General features: G+C 48.4%; 1 protein-coding gene across 1 annotated transcript in view; it reads left to right on the forward strand.

Annotated features, from left to right (window-relative positions):
* Positions 1-22,299, forward strand: part of LOC127584556 (prosaposin-like) — a 106,472-nt gene that overhangs the window by 37,805 nt on the left and 46,368 nt on the right. The window contains 1 exon segment of the mRNA XM_052041329.1: positions 15,246-15,450. Within this exon segment, the coding sequence (XP_051897289.1) occupies positions 15,246-15,450 (205 nt within the window).

The following is a 22,299-nucleotide window of genomic DNA, read 5'->3' on the forward strand; positions in this document are numbered from 1 at the left end:
CTTCCAGATCTCTAACATTACCTAGCTCTCTGTACCTTTTGTATGCTTTTCTTTTCCTTTTGACTAGATTTATTATAGCCTTCATACACCACGGTTCCTGCATCCTCTCGTGACTCCCCTGTCTCATTGGAACATGCCTATGCAGAGCTCCACACAAATATCCCCTGAATATTTGCCACATTTCTTCCGTACTTTTCCCAGAGAACATCTGTTCCCAATTTAATCTTCCAATTTCCTGCCTGAGAGCCTCATAATTCTCTTTACTCCAAGTAAATGCCTTTCTAGTCTGTCTGTTCCTATCCCTCTCCAGTGCAAACGTAAAGGAGATAGAATTATGATCACTATCACCAAAATGTTCACCCACTGAGAGATCTGACACCTGACCAGATTCATTTCCCAATATCAAATCAAGCACAGCCTCTCCTCTTGTAGGTCTATCTACATACTGTGTCAACAACCCTTCTTGAACACACTTAACAAATTCCACCCCATCTAAACCCCTCACTGTCTGGAGATGCCAATCGATGTTTGGGAAATTAAAATCCCCCATCACAACAACTCTGTTATTCTCACACCTTTTTGGGATCTGCTTCCCTATCTGCTCCTCAATAACCCCGCCACTATTGGGTGGCTTATAAAGAACACCCAGTAAACTTATCAACCCCTTCCTGTTCCTAACCTCCACCCACAGAGACTCCGTAGACAATCCCTCCACAACGTCCACCTTTTCCGCAGCCGTGACACTATCTCTGATCAACAGTGCCACTCCCCCACCTCTCTTGCCTCCCTCCCTGTCCTTCCTGAAACATCTAGAACCCGGTACTTGAATCAACCATTCCAGCCCCAGAGCCATCCAAGTCTCCGTAATGGCCACCACATCATAGCTCCAAGTATTGATCCAAGCTCTAAGCTCATCCGCCTTGTTCACAATACTCCTTGCATTAAAATAGACACATCTCAAGCCTGTCTGAACACTTCCCTTCTCTATCACCTGCCTATGGTGCTTACTCCTAGCTTCCTCTATTTGAGAGCCAAACACGGATCCCACCCCCCAACAATTCTAGTTTAAACTCTCCCCAGCAGCCTTAGCAAACCTCCCCGCCAGTATGTTGGTCCCCCTGGGATTCAAGTGCAACCCGTCCTCTTTGAACAGGTCATACCTGCCCCAAAAGGGGCCCCAATGATCCAGAAATCTGAATCCCTGCTCCTTACTCCAATCCCTCAGCCACGCATTTAACCTCCTCCTCATTCTGTTCCTATACCCACTGTCACTTAGCACAGACAGTAACCCGGAAATTACTACCTTTGAGGTCCTGCTTCTCAACTTCCTTCCTAATTCTCTGTAGTCTCTTTTCAGGACCTCATTCCTTTCCCTATCTATGTCGTTGGTACCAATATGTACCACTACCTCTGGCTGTTCTCCCTCCCCCTTCAGGATGTCTTGGATGCGATCCAAAACATCCCGGACCCTGGCACCTGGGAGGCAAACTACCTCCTGAGTTTCTTTCCTGCGTCCACAGAATTGTTTGTCTGCCCACCTAACTGTAGAGTCCCCCATCACTAGTGCCCTCCTCACTCCTTCCCTACCCATCTGAGCCACAGGGCCGGGCTCTGTGCCAGAGACACTGCCACTGTTGCTTCCCCCAGGTAGGCTGTCACCCCCAACAGTACTCAAGCAGGAGTACTTATTGTCAAGGGGTACAGCCACAGGGGTACTCTCTAGTACCTGACTCTTCCCCTTCCCCTTCCCCTTCCCCTTCCCCCTCCTGACTGTGACCCAATTGCCTGATTCCGATGGTCCCAGTGTGACCACCTGCCTATAACTCCTCTCTATCACCTCCTCACTCTCCCCGACCAGACCTGAAAGAAGTTTATAGACAGTCAGAATCTTTTTCCCAGGGTAGGAATGCCAAGGACTAGAGGACATGCATTTGAGGTGAGAGGGGGAAAGTTTAAAGGAGATGTGCAGGGCAAGTTTTCTTCCACAGAGAGTGGTGGGTGTCTGGAATGCACTGGCAGGAGTGGTGGTGGAAGCAAATAAGATAGAAACATTTACGAGGCTTTTAGATAGACAGGGAATGGAAGCAATGGAGGCAGATGGGATTGGTTTAATTTGGCTTCATGTTCAGCACAGACATCGTGGGCTGAAGGGCCTGTTCCTGTGCTCTACTGCTGTGTAACTGTGATGACTAGTGGGAGGTAATGGTGTGGGGGTCCACACATCACCCTGCCCTGATAATGTTGATAACTGGGAGGTTTTCATAAGAGGGGGGATTCACACTGAGAAGATTGATGCATTTTCAAGCCTGGCTGAGAAAGTGCAGGAAATAGCAAAGAACGTTGTGGCTTCCATCTTCCTACTGATTTCTGCCCTACTATATACTTGGAAAACTGGGCTACCTACAGCAGGCACCTCTAAACTCGAGAGATATCTGCAACACTGGCTCTGCAAACTCCTGCAAATCCACTGGCAGGAAAGTGAACCAATGTAAGGGATCTCTCCCAGGCCAACGTCCCCAGCATTAAGGCTCTGAGTACACTGCCAGCTCCAGTGAGCCTACATTGTTTACGTGCATGACACCAGACTCCTGAAACGCACATTCTATTTGAGTGCTGTGAAGGCAAATGGTTACCAGGATAATTGAGGAAACATTCAAAGCCTCCTAGAAAAAGGCAAATCCTAATTGTCTCATGCAAGTCCCTGGCTCATGACTATTTAAAATGAAGGTACATCAGGGCACCTTGAGTCTCTTCAATGGGAGATTGCAGCAGCAAAGTGAAAACAGTGGAAGAAATGCAGAACCTTCCAAACAACCCACCTGCCCTGTGAATCACCTTCTGTGGCAGAATCTGCTGATCCCACACTGGCCTCATCAGCCATCTCAGAAAGGGTGGAAGTAAGTCGTCCTCAAACTCAAAGGAGTATCTAAAAAAATCAGATGATGTGCGGATCTGGTCACCACATTATAGGAAGGATGTGGAGGGTTCGGAGAGGGTACAGAGGAGGTTCACCAGGATGCTGCCTGGATTAGAGGGCATGAGCTATAAGGAGAGGTTGGACAAAACTTGGGTTGTTTTCTCTGGAGTGTCGGAGGCTGAGGGGAGACCAGATAGAATTTTATAAAATAATGAGAGGCAGAGATAGGGTAGACAGCCGGAGTTTTTTTCCCAGGGTAGAAATGTCAAATACTAGAGGACAAGCAGAAAACAAGAAGTAGAGCCAGTTTGGGTGGAGCTAAAATATTGTAAGAGGCAGAAAATGGGTGGGAGCCCTCAAAGAGCAATGTCCGCTGTGGTTTCCAACAGGAAATATGAGATGCATGTAACAGGGGTAATACAATAATCATGAGGAGCCGTAATCTATATCTAGTGTGGGCAAACCAAATTAGAAATAATAGGGTGGAGGGTATATTCATGGTGTGTACAAGAGACAGTTCTCCATATCAGTATGTTGAAAGAACAGTTTGACAATGATAGACAGGGAAGCTACATTAATAGGTATGATAGTTACCAAGCTATAACTAAGAGTTAATACATATCCCTTTAAAGCAAAAAAAAGGAAAAGTGGTCCAGCCACGTCTGTCAAGATACATTGATAAAAGAAGTAAAAAGGCACTTAACCTGAGGACTGGGAAAACTTCAGAATTCAGGAAAGAACACAACATTGATAAGGAAAAGTAAAGTAAACTATCGGAGCCGGCTAGCGAGAACCATAAAAGCAGAGCTATTGATATGTAAAAAGGCTATTATTAACTAAAGTTCACGAGGGTCCTTTATTGACAAAAATGACATTGTGCTCAGGTGCTGTCTGTGTGGAATTTGCATGTTCTCCAAGGGATGGTGGGTTCCCTCCAGGTGCTCAGTTTTCTTTCCACATCCCAAAGATTAACTGACTACCATAAATTACATCTTAGGGGAGTTAGTGAGCATGTGAGAGCAAATAAGATGCAGGTCTATAGGGGAAAGGGAAAGGGAACTGGCCTTGGCTGGATGGCTTCCGCTGTGCTGCAATAAGATTCAACAATCAATCAAGAAAAGGAAATGGTATTTTAGCATTTACTGCAAAAGCATTTGAGTACAAAAGGAGAGCTGTCTTGAACAGAAGGCGGCCACCCAGCCTACACCAGCTTCCAGACAGCAGTCCCCTCGGTGCCATCACCTTCTTCCCCTGTAGCTCGGCAACACATTCTCTCACATACCCATCAATGGGCAGTGGGAAGCTGGCTGGCTCAGTGATACGCCGAGGCACTCTGTCGACAACCAGAATCAGTAGTTATTCCCATTTTCATATTTAATTTTCTTATGGCATAGAAGGAGCCATTTGCCCCATTGAATCTATGCCGGCTTCCAAGCAATCTCATCAATCCCATTCCCCACATTTCCCTGCGACCTATTCTCTCTCACATGTCCAGCCCTTCTGCCACACTCCTCCGGAATTCTCCTGCCGCCTACCGACACCTGCAGTAATTTATAGTGTCCCGTTTACCTTCCATGTGGGAGGAAAGCAGAGCACCTGAAGGAAAACCGCCCAGCAACAGGGGGAATGCCGAAGCTCACACACAGGTCAGGATTGAATCCAGGAGCCACTGGAATTGTAAGGCACCTGCACCACCTGCTGCACCACTGGGTCACACCCCCTCCCCAACTGTCAGTCAGAGATGGTCTGACATACACTGCTCAATTGGCCATCAACAAGCCCAAACACCAGCAGCACTAGGCCAAAAGCCAAGCCAAGAGCATCTGACAGAAGGCGAAGAGGAAGAAGAACTGTTCAGCTCAAATGCAGAAGCTCCCTGCTAGGTTACTGGACATGCTGTAAGTCAGCATTTATCTGCAGAGGTTCTCATAGTTCCTTCTGGCACACTCATTCTCAAGTGACTCACTGACCATGGAACAGTACAGCACAGGAACAGGCCCTTCGGCCCACCATTTGTGCCAAACTAATTAAACTCGGCCTACACAATGTTCATATCCCTCCATTCTCTGCACATCCATGTCCCTATCTAAGAGCCTCTTAAACACCTCTATCGTATCTGCCTCCAGCACCACTTCTGGCAGCACATTCCAGGCACCCAGCACTTTCTGTGTAAAAAAAACTTGCCCCACACATCTCCTTTGAGCTTTCCCTCTCACATTCAATGCATGCCCTCCAGTATTAAACATTTCAACCCTGGGGGAAAAAGATACTGGTTGTCAACCTGTGCGTCTCATAATCTTATAATCTTCCATCAGGTCTCCCCTCAGCCTCCACCGCTCCAGAGAAAACAACACAAGTTTGTCCAACCTCTCCTTATAGCACATGCCCTCTAATCCAGGCAGCATCCTGGTAAACCTCTTCTGTACCCTCTCCAGAGCCTCCACATCCTTCCTATAATGGGGAACCAGAATTGAACACAATACTCCAGATGCAGCCCAACTAGAGTTTTATAAAGCTGCAACATAACTTCCCAACTCTTGAACTCAGTGCCTCAACTAATAAAGACAAGCGTGCCGTACGCTTTCTTTACCACCCTGTCAGCCTGTGCGGCCACTTTCAGGGAGCAATAAACTTGGACCCCACGGTCCCTCTGTACATCAACACTGTTAAGGATCCTGCCATTAACTGTGTACTTTCCCGTTACATTTGATCTCCCTAAGTGCAATACCTCACACTTGGCCAGGTTAAACTCCATCTGCCATTTCTCGGCCCATATCTGCAACTGATCTAGATCCCGCTGTATCCTCTGGCAATCTATTACGATATCCACAACACCACCAATCTTTGTGTCATCCGTGAACTTACTAACCCACTCATCCACGTTTTCATCCAGATCATCTGTATTTATCACAAACAGTAGAGGTCCCAGCACGGATCCCTACAGAATATCACTAATCTTGGACCTCCAGCCAGAATAAGTCCCATCGACCACTATCCCTTCTATGGGCAAGCCAGTTCTGAATCCAAACAGCCAAGTCACCGTGGATCCCATGCTGCTACCTTACGCTCTGGCCATACGACAACTATAAATGCTTTCCAGACTTACTTACTGTGTTCACAGATTTATTTTCTTGTAAGGAACAGGCTGAAGGTACCACTCAGCCAAGCATTCCAATAGAGCTTCCTCTGCCATCATTACTGAACACAAATATGAATGGTATTTTTTAATTACACACGTTGTCTTTTCAAGCCTATCGCAGCTGTATCTTGAATGATTTCACAAGAACACAGGATGTGGCACCAGGACGGGCTCTGATGCTCAGCTGGGAAGGGCAGAGGAAGACAGGACTATAGTGATACGACACTTGATTCTTTGGCACTAGAGGGACTCCAGGATGGTGGGGTGCCTCCCTGGTGCCAGGGACAAGGAGGTTTCTGAATGGTTGCAGAACATTCTCAAGGGTGAGCAGCCAGAAGTCACTGTGTACATTGGCACCAATGACAAAGGTAGATAAAGGGATGAGGTTCTGCAGAGTGAATTTAGAGAGTTAGGACAGAGGTTAAACAGCAAGACCTCGAGGATAGTGATCTCTGGATTAATTCCAGTGTCACATGCTGGTGAAGGTAAGAATAGGAGGATATGGCAGATGATGTGTGACTGATGAGTTGGAGCAGGAGGCAGGGATTCAGATTTTTGGATCAATGGGATCTCTCCTGGGACAGAGGTGACCTGTACAACAGGGATGGGTTGCAACTGAGCTGGAGGGGACCAATATCCTGGCAGACAGATTTGCTAGTGCTACTAGGGAGGGTTTAAAGTAGATTGGCAGGGGGTGGGGGGCTGGGGGGGTTGGTGGAAGGGGTGAGATCCAAAGCAGAAGTGAGACAGGTGGGAGGCCGGAAGTTGATACAGAATTGGATGGGAACCAGAGACCAGGTCAGAAAGTGGAAGGATTGAGGGGAAGGTAGATATCGTGACCAGTATGTCTGCAACAAAGAACAGGCAGGAGCAAGGTCATGTACGCAATGGGATAAAAGGATTGAAGTGTTTATATTTTAATGCAAGAAGTATTAAGGGTAATTGAGATTAACTTCGAGCACAGATCAGTACATGGAACTATGATGTTGTGGCCATTACAGAGACTTGGTTGAGAGAGAGAGACAGGACTGGATGCTTAATGTTCCAGGGTTTCAATGTTACAGAAAAGATAGAGTGGGAGGTAAAAGAGGAGGGGGATTGCACTATTAATCAGAGACAGTATCACAGCTGCATGCAGAGAGGACATAATGGAGGTCTCATCCACTGAGTCTATATGGGTAGAACTCAAAAATAAGAAAGGTGCAATCACACTGATGGGCCCCCCCAATAGTCACTGGGACACCAAGGAACAGATATGCAGGCGGATTAGGGAAAGGTGCAAACACAACAGGGTTGTTGTCATGGGTGACTTCAACTTCCCCGATATAGACTGGGACCTCCTTAGTGCAAGAGGTTTAGATGGGGTAGAATTTGTTAGGTACATCCAAGAGAATTTCTTAATTCAGTATGTACAAAGTGCATCTAGAGGAGACTACTTGAAGGTAGCTGTGAATAGGGACAAAGATGGACCTTGTGGGAGAATATTAAATTGGAGCAGGGCAAATTACAGGAGCATTAGGCAGGAACTAGGGAGAATTAATTGGGAACAGCTGTTTTTGAGCAAGTCCACATCTGACGTGGAGGGTGTTTAAAGACCAACTGCACAGAGTACAGGACAGGTATGTTCCAATGGAAGGAAGGACAAGGATGTAAAGGTAAGAGAACCTTGGATGTTGAGAGAGGTGGTGAATTTATTCAAGAAGAAAAAGGAAGCATGTGTAAGGTCTAGGAAGCTAAAATCAAACAGGGCCCTAGAGGAAAATAAGGAAGCTAGAAAGGAACTCAAGGAGGGAATTATGAGAGTAAGGAGGGGCCATGAGAAGTCCTTGACAAGTAGGATCAAGAGCAAGAGGATAACTAGGAGAGGGTATGACCACTCAAGGATAAAGGAGGGAACACGTGCTTGGAAGCAGGGGATGTGGGCGAGGTGCTAAATGAGTTCTTTGCGTTGGTATTTACCAAGGAGAAGGACATGGAGGACAGTGAGATCAGTGTGGAGTGTGTTAATATGCCAGGGCATTTTGAGATAAAGACAGAGGAAGTGTTGGGTCTCTTGAAGAATGTTAGGTGGACAAGTCCCCAGGGCCTGATGGGATATACCCCAGGTTATTGAGGGAAGCAAGAGATGAGATTGCTAGGGTATTGACCAAGATCTTCATGTCCTCTCTAGCCACAGGCAAGGTCCCAGAGGACTGGCAAGTAGATAATGTTGTTCTATTGTTCAGGAAGGCAATAGGGATAATCCTGGAAATTATAGACCAGTGAGTCTCATGTTAGTGGTAGAGAAGCAATTGGAGAAGATTCTTAGGGATAGGATTTATGAACATTTGGAAAACCATGGCCTAATTAGGGACAGTCAGCATGGCTTTGTGCGGGGCAAGTCATGTCTTATTAAAATGATTGAGCATTTTGAGGAGATGCCGAAAGTGATCAATGAAGGTAGAGCTGTGGATGTTGTCTACGTGGATTTTAGTAAGGCGTTTGACAAAGTCCCTCATGGTAGGCTCATCCAGAAGATTAAGATGCATGGGATCTTAATCATGGGATTAAGATGCAAGAGAGTGGTGGGTGCCTGGAAGGCACTGCCAGGGATAGTGGTGGCAGCAAATACATTTGAGGTACTTAAGAGGTTCTTAGACAGGCACACGGATGTGCAGAGAATGGAGGGATATGGACCATGTGCAGGCAGAAGGCATTAGTGTAATTAGGTGTCATTAGCTCCATTAGTTCGGCACAACATCGTGGGCTGAAGGGCCTGCTCCTGTGCTGTACTGTTTTGTGTTCTGTGTTTAACACAAGGGAATAGGAGCAGGAGTAGGCTATCAGGCCCTTCAAGCCTGTGTCACTATTTAATATGATCGTGGCTGATCTTGAGATGGAACATCTCCGTGGGAAGCTATCCCTCAGAATCAGAATCAGGTTTGTTATCACTGACGTACATCGTGAAATTTTTTGTTTTGCAGCAGCAGTACAGCTGCCATGTAAAAATTAAAATTTTTATTTACATGTTAAATATTAAAATGATATAAAAATGACTATAAGTTACAAAAAATAAATAAATAGTGCAAAAGAGGAATAACAAGGTAGTGTTCATGGGTTCATGGACCGTTCAGAAATCTGATGGCGGAGGGGAAGAAGCTGTTCCTGAATCATTGACTGTGGGTCTTCAAGCTCCTGTACCTCCCAATGGTAGTAACGAGAAGAGGGCATGTCCCGGATGGTGAGTGTCCTTAATGATGGATGCTGCCTTCTTGAGGCACCGCCTCTTGAAGATGTCCTCAATGGCAGGAGTGCTGTGCCCGTGATGGAGCTGGCTGAGTCTACAACTCTCTGCAGCCTCTTTCAATCCTGCTCATTGGAGTCTCCATACCAGGTGGTGATGCAACCAGACAGAATGTTCTCCACTGTACATCTGTAGAAATTTGTAAGGATCTTTGGTGACAGACCAAATCTCCTCAAACTCCTAATGAAGTAGAGCCACTGGCGTGCTTTCTTCGTGATTGCATCAATGTGTTGGGCCCAGGATAGATCGTCTGAGATGTTGACGCCCAGGAACTTGAAGCTGCTCACCCTTTCCACCGCTGACCCCTCAATGAGGACTGGTGTGTGTTCTCCTGACTTCCCCTTCCTGAAGTCCACAATCAACTCCTTGGTCTTGCTGACGTTGAGTGCGAGGTTGTTGTTGCGACACCACTCAACCAGCTGATCTATCTCACTCCTGTACGCCACCTCATCGCCATCTGAGATTCTGCCAACAACAATGGTGTCATCAGTGAATTTTTAGATGGTGTTTGAGCAGTGCCTAGCCACACAGTCATGAGTGTAGGGAGAGTAGAGCAGTGGGCTAAACATGCATCCTTGGGAGCACCTGTGTTGATTGTCAGCAAGGAGGAGATGTTACCACCGATCCGCACTGACTGTGGTCTCCCGATAAGGAAGTTGAGGATCCAGATACAGAGGGAGTGACAGAGGCCCAGGTTTTGAAGCTGGTTGATCAGAACTCAGGGGATAATGGTATTGAACGGTGAGCTGTAATCGATAAACAGCAGCCTGACGTATGTTTTGCTGTTGTCCAGCTGCTCCAAAGCTGAGTGGAGAGCCAGTGAGAGTGTGTCTGCTGCAGACCTGTTGTGGTGGTAGGCAAATTGCAGTGGGTCCAGGTCCTCAGGCAGTAGTTAATCCTAGCCATGACCAACCTCTCAAAGCACTTCACAGTAGATGTGAGTGCTACCAGGCAATAGTCATTGAGGCAGCTCACCCTGCTCTTGTTGGGCACCGGTATGATTGATGCCCTTTTGAAGCAGGTGGGAACCTCCGAATGCAGCAGTGAGAGGTTAAAAAACTCACAAATTCACAAGTGATCATCACCTTAGAACATTTGCTGTAATCTTTCTATATTTACACTGGCCAAAATAAATTAGCTGTGATACTGTGGAGGATGAATTAGGATCATAGAATCGTACAGCACAGAAGCAGACCCTTTTGGCCCACCTTGCCCATGCTGACCATGATGCCTCTCTATGCTAGTTCCGTTTGCCTGCATTAAGCCCGTATCCATCTTCACCTTTCCTATTTAAATAGCTTCCCAGAGCCTTTTAAACGTTGCAGTAGTATGCACTTTTATCACCTTCTCAAGCAGCCCCCTAGTCCTAGACTCCCCTGCCCTGAGAAAAAAGGCTCTGGCTATCATTTCTGATCAATGGCCCTCATAATTTTACAAACCTCTACAGGTTCACTTCTCGGTCTTCTACCTTCCAGTGAGAACTAACCCAGCCTATCCAATCTCTCCTTATAACCACAGCCCCCCATTCCAGGCAACATCCTAGTGAATCTCTTTGGCACTTTCTTTAATGCTACCACATCCGTCCTGTGGTGTGACCAGAGTGTCACACAATACACAAAGTGCAGTCTCACCAATATTTGGTACTGCTGCAACATGACATCCCAGCCTATAAAAGCAAGATTAGCAAACACCTTCTTCACTACCATATCCACCTGTATCGCCATTTTCAGGGAACTATGGACTTGCACCCCAAGTTCTCTCTGTACATCCACACTCCTAAGGTGCCCAGCATCTGCTTGTAGCTCCCATCGGGCAGGAGGTACAGAAGCCTGAAGTCCCACACCACCAGGTTCAGGAACAGCTACTTCCTTTCAACCATTCGGTTCTTGAACCAACCGGCAAAACCCTCATCACTGCAGTTTAGCAACACCGTGACCACTGTGATCACTTTACACTAAAATGGACTTTGTTTTTTTTGTTCTAATTGTGTTTTTTCCTGTAAAAATTGTGTATAATTTATGTTTGATTTTTTTTTGTGAATGCTGCTTATACAATGCCATGTGCCTGTGATGCTGCTGCAAGTAAGTTTTTCATTGCTCCTGTGCCCACATGTACTTGTGCATGTGACAATAAACTAGACTTAATGACTCGACATAATTGGCCCTCCATGTCCCACCAGAATTTGACTTATATAGAATAGCCTCCTACACTCAATGCCCTGACCAATGAAGGCCAGCATCCCAAACGTCGTCTTCACCAATGTGTCTACCGGTGATGGCACCTTCAGGGTACTATGTACTTGTATTCCAAGGTCCCCCAGGCCCTACCATTCACTGTGAAAGTCCTACCCTGGTTTGACTTGCAAAAATGCAACACCTTGCACATATCTGGAGGAGCACTTTGGGTCCAGTGACCATAATTCTAATAGTTCTTAAATAGTTATGGAGAAAGATAGGGCGGGGCCACAGGTTAAGGTCCTAAGCTGGGCCAGGACCAATTTTGGAGGCATTAGTAGGAACAGAGATCGATCGGGTGAGACTGTTAGCTGGTAAAAGGACAACTGGTAAGTGGAAAGCTTTTAAAAGTGAGATATCGAGAGTTCAGGGACAGTATGTTCCTGCTAGGGTGAAGGGCAAGGCCAGCAAGTTCAGGTTGATGAGAAATATTGAGGCTCTTGTCAGGAATAAGGAGTCATACATCAGGTTTAGGCAATCGGGAACAAGCAAATCCCAACGAGTATAAGAAGTGTCGGAGGACACTTCAGAGGGAAATCAGGAGGGCAAAAGGAGGACGAGATGGATTGGCAGGCAAGATTAAGAAAAGTCCTAAGGGATTATATGGGTATATTAAGGTAAAAGAGTGGCTAGTGAGAGAATAGGTCCCTTTAAAGACCAGCATGACCATAAACACCAGCATGTGCAGAGCTACAGGAGATGGGTGAGATTTTTAATGAATATTTCTCATCAGTTTTTACTGTGGAGAAGATCATGGAAGCTAAGGAATTGAGGGAAATGAGTTGTGATGTCTTGGACAATATATGACCTACCAGAGACAAGGTAATGGTGGTCTTACAGCACATCAAGGTGGATAAATTCCCAGGGCCTGACCAAGTGCATCCTTGGACCTTGTGGGAAGGCAGAGAAGAAATTGCAGAGGCCCTTGCAGAGATAGTTGCTTCATTTTTAACCCCAGGTGAAATTCCAGAAGACTGGAGCATGGCTAATGTACCATGATTTTAGAAGGGCAGCAGAGATAAACCAGGGAACTACGGGCTGGTGAATCTGACATCAGTGGTGAATAAGTTACTGGAGGGGATTCTGTGGGACAGGATCTGCCAGCATTTGGATAGACCAGGACAGATCAGGGAGAGCCAGCACAGCTTTGTCCATGGGAAATTGTGTCTCCCAAATCTGTTAGAGTTTTTTGAAGAGGTAAGAAAGAGGATTGATGAGGGCAGGGCGGTGGATGTCTCTGTGGACTTCAGCGAGGGCTTTGACAAAGTCCCACATGAAAGACTAGTCTGGAAGGTTAGACTGCGTGGGATCCAGGGAGAGCTAGCTAAGTGGATAGATAATTGACTTGATGGTAGGAAGGTTATAGAGTCACAGAGTCATACAGCAGGGAAACAGGCCCTTTGGCCCAAGTGGTCCATGCTGACCAAGATTCCCATCTAAGCTAGTCTCATTTCCCCTTGTTTTGGACCATACCCCACTAAACCTTTCCCATCCATGTACCTGTCCATGCACCTATTATATGTTCTCAACCACTTCCCCTCCTCATTCCATGTACACACCATCCTCTGGTTGTTATTCAGACTGAAGTCCTGTTATCAGTGGTGCATCATAGGGATCATTGCTGTGCTCATTGTTGTTCGTCATTTATATTAATGAGCTGATTGAGAGTGTACAAGGCATGGTAGTAAGTTTGCAGATGGCACTAAAACAGACAGTGAAGAAGGTTGTCAAAAATTAGATAGTTATTTATGAGTCACATGTATATCGAAACACAGTGAAATGCGTCTTTTCGCGTTATTGAGAATGTTCTGGGGGCAGCTCGCAAGTGTTGCCACGCTTCCAGTGCCAACATAGCATGCCCACAGCTCCTAACCTGTACGTCTTTGGAATGTGGGAGGAAACCGGAGCACCCGGAGGAAACCTACGCAGACACGGGAGAATGTACAAACTCCTTACAGACAGCGGTGGAATTGAACCCAGGTTGCTGGTTCTGTAATAGTGTTACGCTAACCTCTACACTACTGTGCCGCCCTCTTGATAAGTGGGTGTGGGCCGAGGAATGGCAAAGAATGTTCAATCTGATATGTGCACAGTGTTGCATTTCGCAAGTCAAACCAGGGTAGGATTTTCACAGTGAATGGTAGGGCCCTGGGGAGTGCTGTAGAACAGAGGGACCTTGGAATATAAGTACATAGTACCCTGAAGGTGCCATCACAGGTAGACACATTAGTGAAGACGACGTTTGGGATGCTGGCCTTCATCGGTCAGGGCACTTAGTGCAGAGGGTAGTGTATATATGGAACAAGTTGCCAGAGGAAGTGATTGAGACAGGTACAATAACAACAATAGTGACATTTAAAAGACACTGAGACAGGTACCTGGACAGGAAAGGGTTAGAGTGGTACGGGTCAAACACGGGCAAATGGGACGAGCTTACCTGGGCACCTTGGTCAGCATGCACGTTAGGCTGAAGGGCCTGTTTCCTTGCTGTATTACTCTATGACTCCATAACTCTTTGACTTCCCAAAGTGTATTATCTCACACTTGTCCGGATTAAATTCCCTTTGTCACTGCTGTGCCCAACTTTCCAGATGATCCATGTCCTGCTGCATCTTTAGTCAACCTTCTTTGCTACCTATGGAGTGTGTGCAGGAACTACTGGCTGTTAGCCTAATGTTAGTAGTAACATGCTGGGGTCTAGAGTGAAGGATGTAATAGCAGAACACCTTGAAAAGAACAATAGGAGTGAGCAGAATCAGCATGCATCACTTTCAGGATTCTTTGAGGATGTGATTCAAATAAATGAAGGGGATTTGGATTTGGTGATTGATTTGAATTCTCTGGAAGCTTTCGAATTGGCCCTCCACAAGGTTAGAACGCGTGAATTTGGAGGTAATGCACTGACATGAATTAAGAATTGGTTATTGAACAGAAAGCAAAGAGTGGGAGTAAACAGATTCTTCTCAGGCTGGAGAAGGAGGCTGCAGACGCTGGAATCCGAGCAAAAAACAAACTGCTGGAGGAACTCACGGGTCAGGCAGCATCTGTGGGGGAAAAGAATTGTTGACATTTTGTGTCAAGCCCCTGCATCAGAACAACCACCTCAGGTTGGCAGGGTTATGATCTCTGTTAGTGACTTGACTGAGAGGACCAAATGTCATATTTCGAAGTCCGCTGATGACAGTAAACTTCACTGAATTATGAGGATATAGGAAAATGTAAAGAGGCTTCAGTTGGATATATATAGAAGCTGAGTGAGTGGGGATCAGCCAAGTGCAGTTGGAGCAGGATGGTGTGGTCAACTGTCCTTATGATGGCGATATGTTAGCATCAAATTGTAATATGTAGAAAAGATAAACGACAACCATCTCTGGGATTCCCTGCCCTGGTGGGCTGATGTTTGGGGAAGTAGATACATTTTTGAAAGATCCGGGAACTGAAGGTTACAAGTGAACTGGCACATAGCAGGCGATGAGGTGCGGGGCACAGCAGTCATGATCGGAGGGAACAGTGGGAGAGGTGTGTAGGGCGGGGTGGCCGACTCCTGCTCAGGAGCACACAGGAGCCCTGTGTAAGCAGCAGAGGACGGGCGCCACCTCCCAAACTACCCGCCCTTCTGTGACACAGTTTGTAATTTTCACACTGGCCTCATGGCCCACCCCGGTCCCACAGGGAAGCGAGTCACCGCCCGGACCGAGGGGCCGTGCAATGCAGGGCGGTGGGCGGGGGAACGCTCGCCTCTCCCTGCACTGGGAGGAGCAGCTGCCGTCGGTCCTCCGCGCCGGTAGGGGCGCTGCTGCCGCTCGGGCGGTCACCACACCGAAGACGGGCGGCGAGATGGCGGCGGTTCTGATCGCAGCTCTGTGTCTGGGCGCAGGTGGGAGCGGGGAGCGGGGTCTGCGGGGGGGGGGGGGGGGGGGAGCGGGGGGAGCGGGGGGAGCGGGAGCGGGGTCTGCGGGGGGAGCGGGAGCGGGGTCTGCGGGGAATAATCCTGCGGCCGAGGTGGGGCCGGGCCAAGGGGACAGTTTCCCGAGTCGACCCCAGGGGTGGGAGCGCCCGGAGCCGCCGCCGCCGCTCCCTTTTCCCCCCCCCCCCCCGGCCCGGAGCCGCCGCCGCCGCTGCTCCCTCCCTCCCCCCCGGCCCGGAGCCGCCGCTCCCTCTCCCCCCCCCCCGGCCCGGAGCCGCCGCTCCCTCTCCCCCCCCCCCCCCGGCCCGGAGCCGCCGCTCCCTCTCCCCCCCCCCCGGCCCGGAGCCGCCGCTCCCTCTCCCCCCCCCCCCCCCGGCCCGGAGCCGCCGCTCCCTCTCCCCCCCCCCCCCCGGCCCGGAGCCGCCGCTCCCTCTCCCCCCCCCCCCGGCCCGGAGCCGCCGCTCCCTCTCCCCCCCCCCCCCCGGCCCGGAGCCGCCGCTCCCTCTCCCCCCCCCCCCCCCCGGCCCGGAGCCGCCGCTCCCTCTCCCCCCCCCCCCCCGGCCCGGAGCCGCCGCTCCCTTTCCCCCCCCCCCGGCCCGGAGCCGCCGCTCCCTCTCTCCCCCCCCCCCCCGGCCCGGAGCCGCCGCTCCCTCTCCCCCCCCCCCCCGGCCCGGAGCCGCCGCTCCCTCTCCCCCCCCCCCCCGGCCCGGAGCCGCCGCTCCCTCTCCCCCCCCCCCCCCCGGCCCGGAGCCGCCGCTCCCTCTCCCCCCCCCCCCCCCCGGCCCGGAGCCGCCGCTCCCTCTCCCCCCCCCCCCCGGCCCGGAACCGCCGCTCCCTCTCCCCCCCCCCCCCCCCGGCCCGGAGCCGCCGCTCCCTCTCCCCCCCCCCCCCCCGGCCCGGAGCCGCCGCTCCCTCTCCCCCCCCCCCCTGGCCCGGAGCCGCCCGCTCCCTCTCCCCTCCCCCCCCCCGGCCTGGAGCCGCCGCCGCCGCCGCTGCTCCCTCCCCCCCCCCCGGCCCGGAGCCGCCGCTCCCTCCCCCCTCCCCCTCCCCCCCCCTCCCCCTCCCCCCCCCTCCCTCCCCCCCCCTCCCCCCTCCCCCCTCCCCCCCCCCCTCCCCCCTCCCTCCCCCCCCCTCCCCCCTCCCTCCCCCCCCCCCCCTCCCTCCCCCCCCCCGGCCCGGAGAGCCGCAGTGAGCTGCCCTCCGCCTGCCCCTCACGGTGAGACCGGTTGACGGCACCCACCCGCACCCCCTCCTGCAGCAGAATCGTTTCTGGCGAGTCCCTGGCCCTGCCTGTGACGGTCTGCTGGTTCCACCATCCCGTGGGGAGCAGATGGTCTGGTCGTCGGTGTTGCAGAGAGCAGGCTTAAATGGGTTAAGTTCTGCTGGTAAGATGGGATCTCAGTGTTTTACATGCTATAGAAATGAACTGGTAAAGTCGCTGATAAGTGATGGGTAGGAAAGTAAGTTGTGAAGAAAGCATAGGGGCTACAAAGGGATGGGTTTAGTGAGTGGGCAAAGGTTTGTCAAATAGAGTATAATGTGAGGACGTGTGAATTGTCCATGACAGGAAAAGTTTAAGAATCTAAATGTTGAGATATTGGAGAGGTATCTGGGTGTTGTATTGCATGATTTGCAAAAGGCAAATCAGTACAGCAAATTTGGATACCAACGATGTTATCGTTAGTTTGAATACAAAAGTAGGAAGGTTTTGCTTCACTTACACAGGGTATTTGTGGGACCACATCTGCAGTACTGGTGTATAGTTTTGGTCTCCTTATTTTAGGAAGGATATTAACACATTGGAGGCTGTTTGTAGAAAGTTTATTAATCGTGCCCAGAATGGCTGTTGTTTTGTTAGGAAAAGTTGGATGGTCTCAGCTGGTATCTACTGGAGTTTAGAAGTGATAGGCATCTTGATTAAACTGTGTAAGTTCCTGAGGGGTCTTGACAGGTGGACATGGAAAGCATGTTTCCATAAGAAGCACCAAGTTTGCTCAGCTGTTCAGTAGGATCATGTCTGATCTAACATTGTTCAAATCCATTTTCCTGACCTTTCTCCATAATCCTTGAATTCCCTTAGCGATTAAAAACCTGAGCCTTAATTATACTGAAGGAGTCTGTTCCAAAGGCTGTGAGACAAGGAGTTTCAAACACCTGCAACCCACATTCTTCCTTATTTCAGTTTTAAATAGGCATGCTCTTATTCTGAGACCATAACCTCTGTTTTGAACTCCACCATGAAAGAGAACATTCAGCATTTACTCTGACTAAACCCATAAAAAGTTGTATGTTTAAGTAATATTGCCTCTTACTCTTCTATATTCCAATCAGTAGAATCCCAACCCATTCAACAACCCTAAGCTGAGTAATTCATTACAGTGAATGAATTTAAACATTTATGTTAGAACGGTCCTGATGCAGGGTTTCAGCCAGAAACATTGACAGTTCCTTTCCCCCCACAGATACTGTTTGACTCACTTGAGTTCACCCAGAAGATTGTTTGTTGCTCCTGATTCCAACATCTGCAATCTCTTGTGCCTGCAACTCTTTAAACTGATTTGCTTTTTTTTTAGAAACTCGTTATTAAAAGGGAAATGCAGTATGAGTGGATATGAGCTGTTTTGTGTCTTATTACAAGAGAATTATTAAAAACCATTTGAATCTCCGTGATGGTCTCTGAAGATAAAAGATGACATGGTTCCACTCTAATCCTGTGAGTGCTGATGTGGTTGATGAAGCCAATGTGGGACTCTCAGACTGCCACATCTGGGGCTTGACAGTGTGGGAAATGATGGGCTGCTTCTGCCATTTACTGATCACTTATGCTCCAATGACAAGACAGTGCCCCAGATGCGGCTCTGTTTTGAGCAATCTTAGGCCAGGGATTCTCATGTTGGTGAGGGTGTTACATTTTTCAAGGACAGTTTGAGAACATCCTTGAATAGTTTCCTCTGACATCCTGTTAAGATCTTGCTGTGACAGGGTCATACAGCACAGAAACAGGCTCTTCAACCCAACTGGTCCATACAAACCAAGGTTCCCATCTAAGCTAGTCCTGCTTGGCCCGTAACCTTCTGAACCTTTCCTATGAATGTACCCATCCAAGTACCTCTTAAATGTTGTTAACGTACCTGCCTCAACCATTGCCTGTTCATTCCACATATTGACCACCCTCTGGGTGAAAACGTTGCCCCTCGGGTTCCTATTAAATCTTTCCCCTCTCAGCTTACAACTTGTGCTCTCTAGTTCTTGATTCCCCAACTGTGGGGAAAAAGACTGTGCATTGGCCCTATCTCTGCCCCTCGTGGTTTTATACATCTCCGTTAAGATCACCCCTCATTCTCCTACATTCTGCTGAGAAGTCACAAGCTACTCAACCTCTCTCCATAGCTCAGTCCCTTGAATCCCAGCAACGTCCTCATAAATCTCTGCACTCTTTCCAACTGAATTGACACCTTTCCTACAGCAGGATAACTAAAACTGAACACAATATTCCAAATGTGGCCTCACCAACATCTTGTACAACTGCAACATAACATTTCAACTTCTATACTTAATGCCCTGACTGACAAAGGCCAGCATACCAAATGCTTTCTTCACCACCCTGTCTACTTGTGATGCCACTTTCAGGGAATCATGTACTTGTGCTCTTAGATCCCTCTGTTGTACAACACTCCCCAGGGCTCTACCGTTCACTGTGAATGCCCTACCCTGATTTGTCTTCCCAAAATGCAACACCTCGCACTTATCCGAATTAAACTCCATTTGCCATTTTTTGGCCCACTTACCCAACTGATCAAGATCCCTCTGTAAATCCTGATAAACAGCTTCACTGCCAATGACACCACCTATTTTAGTGTCATCTGCAAACTTACTAACCGTGCCTTGTACATTCTCACCCAAATTATTGATATAGATGACAAATAGCAATGGACCCAGCACTGACCCCTGAGGCACACCACTAGTCATGGGTCTCCAGTCCGAGAAACAACCTTCCACCATCACCCTCTGCTACCATCTTCCTACCGTCAAGCCAGTTCTGTATCCACTTAGCCAGCTCTCCCTGGATCCCATGTGATCTAACTTTCCATAGCAGCCTGCCATGCGGAACCTTATCAAAGACCTTACTGAAGTCCATATAGACTAAATCTACTGCCCTGCCCTCATTGACCTTCTTGGTTACTTCTTCAAAAAAAATTCAGTTAAGGTCATGAGACACGATTTCCCATCCACAAAACCGTGCAGGCTATCCCTAGTCAACCCTGCCTTTCCAAATCTTAGCCCTCAGAATCCCTCCCATTAACTTCCCTGCCGCCGAATGTTAGGCTTACTGGTCTGTAGTTCCCAGGTTTTACTTTGCAGCCCTTCTTAAATAAAGGCACAACATTCGCCACCCTCCAGTCTTCCAGCACTTCACCCATCACTAATGATGATGCATCTATCTCAGCCAGGGCTCCTATAATTTCTTCTACAACTTCCCACAGTGTTCTTGGGTATTCCTGATCAGGCACTGGAGATTTATCTACATTCATATGTTGTAAGACATCGAATACCTCCTCTGCTGTAATGTGGACCATCCCCAAGGCATCCCCATTAACTATCTCAAGGTCCAAAATCTTCATGTCCTTCTCCACGGTAAAAACAGAGAAGAAATATTCATTGAGGACCTCGCCCATCTCCTGTGGCTCCACACAAGGATGTCCACTTTGGTCTTTGAGGGGCCCTGTTCTCTCTCTCTTATTACTCTTTCCTTTAATATACTTAAAATCTCTTTGGATTCTCCTTAATCTTCTCTGCTGAAGCGATCTTATGCCCCCTTTTTGCCCTTCTGATTTCCTACTTGAGCACATTCCTGCTTCCCTATACTCCTCCAGGGATTCACTTGATCCCAGCTGCCTGTACCTGAGCCATGCCTCCTTTTTCCTGACCAGACCCTTGATATCCTTCATCATCCAGGGTTCCCTACTCCTGCAGCCTTGCCCTTCACCCTAACAGGAACATGCACATCATGGACTCTCAATATCTCACTTTTTAAAAGTCTCCCACTTTCCAGATGTCCCTTTGCCTACAAACAATCTACTCCAATTAATTTTTGCAAGTTCCTGTCTAATACTGTCAAATTTTACCTTGCCCCCAATTTAGAACTTTAACTTGTGGACTAAATCTGTCACATCCATAATTTAAAACTAATAGAATGATGGTCACTGGTCCCAAAGTGCTCCCCCACTGTCACCTCAGTCACTTGTCCTGCCCCATTTCCCAAGAGTAGGTCAAGCTTTGCCCTCTCTCTAGTTGGGCTTTCTATATATTGTCTAAGGAAATTTTCCTGAGCACAGTTAACAGGTTCCACCCCATCTAAGCCCTTACCACTGTGGCAGTCCCAGTCTATGTTAGGATGGTTAAAATCCCCTACTATGACAACCCTATTATTCTTGTAACTTTATGCAATCTCTCAGCATATTTGTTCCTCTAATTCTCATTCACAATTGGGGGGCCTTTAATATAATCCCAACAAGGTGACCATCTTCTTCTTGCCTCCACCCATAAAGCCTCACTAGACGATCCTTCAGTAATTCCATCTCAGACCACTGCCGTGATGTTCTCCTTCATCAGAAATACAACTCCCCCTCCTCTCCTTCCACCACCTCTATCCCATTCTTGTGCATTTGAGCAACATGACCCAGCCTTCTGTGGTGGGGATGTTGGTCTGGGAGAGAACATTGGTTAGGTACATTTGTCTTGCCAGGGGATTTGGAGAGTTTTGTGGAGCCACGTTGGTGGTATCTCTCCAGTGTTTTGAAGTGCCTACTGTAGGTATCCATGTCTCTGAATTGTATGGGAGGGCAGCAGTCACTGATGTCTGGTAGATCGTGAGCTTCGTGCCAAGTTTGAGATCTTGATCTTTGAACATATGAAGTTGGGGAGTGGGAGCCAGTAACGTGGCATAACAGGGACAAGTTGGTAGAGGTCCTTCTTTTGCAGATTTGAAGGTTCTGTTCTCTTGAATGATTCAGGGAACAAGTTGATGACGACTTGGAGCTCAGCCTCCAAACGGACACAACATGCACACAGGCCTCGTCAATGTACTGCAGCTTGCTAACAGAGGCTGACGTGACCTTAGATCTATAATGCAGGCAATATAGATTGAACAGTTTTCTATTTGTCCTGTAGATAAGCTCTGCCTCAGTTGGAATCTTGTCTGTGAGATACAACGTTGCAGTGAGAAAGACTGAGAAAAGTATTGGAGCCATAGTCATAGGGTTGTACAGCACAGAAACGGGCCATTTGGCCCATGATGTCCATGCTGACCTTTTTGCCCATCTACACTATTTTGGGTCGGATGCAGGGTGTCGAAACATAGACAATTCCTTTCCTCTCACAGATGCTGCTTGACCCGCTGAGTTCCTCCAGCAGATTGTTTGTTGCTCCAGGAATGTTAACATCACCGAAGTTCTTTAATAAATAGGTTGAGTGAGCTGGGGCTTTTCTCTTTGGAGAGGAGGAGGATGAGAGGTGACTTGATAGAGGTGTACAAGATGATAAGAGGCATAGATCGAGTGGACAGTCAGAGACTTTTTCCCAGGGCGACAATGGCTAACGTGAGGGGACATAATTTAAAGTGATTGGAGGAAGATATAAGGGGGGGTGTCAGGGGTACACAGAGTGGTGGGTGCGTAGAACGCACTGCTGGGTGTGGTTGTGGGGGCAGATACATTAGGGACATTTAAGAGACTCTTAGACACATAAATGATAGAAAAATGGAGGGCTATGTGGGAAGCAGGGTTAGATAGATCTTAGAGCAGGATAAAATGTCGGCAC

The sequence above is a fragment of the Pristis pectinata genome, chromosome 30, assembly GCF_009764475.1.
Source record: "Pristis pectinata isolate sPriPec2 chromosome 30, sPriPec2.1.pri, whole genome shotgun sequence".
NCBI classification, from domain to species: Eukaryota; Metazoa; Chordata; class Chondrichthyes; order Rhinopristiformes; family Pristidae; genus Pristis; species Pristis pectinata.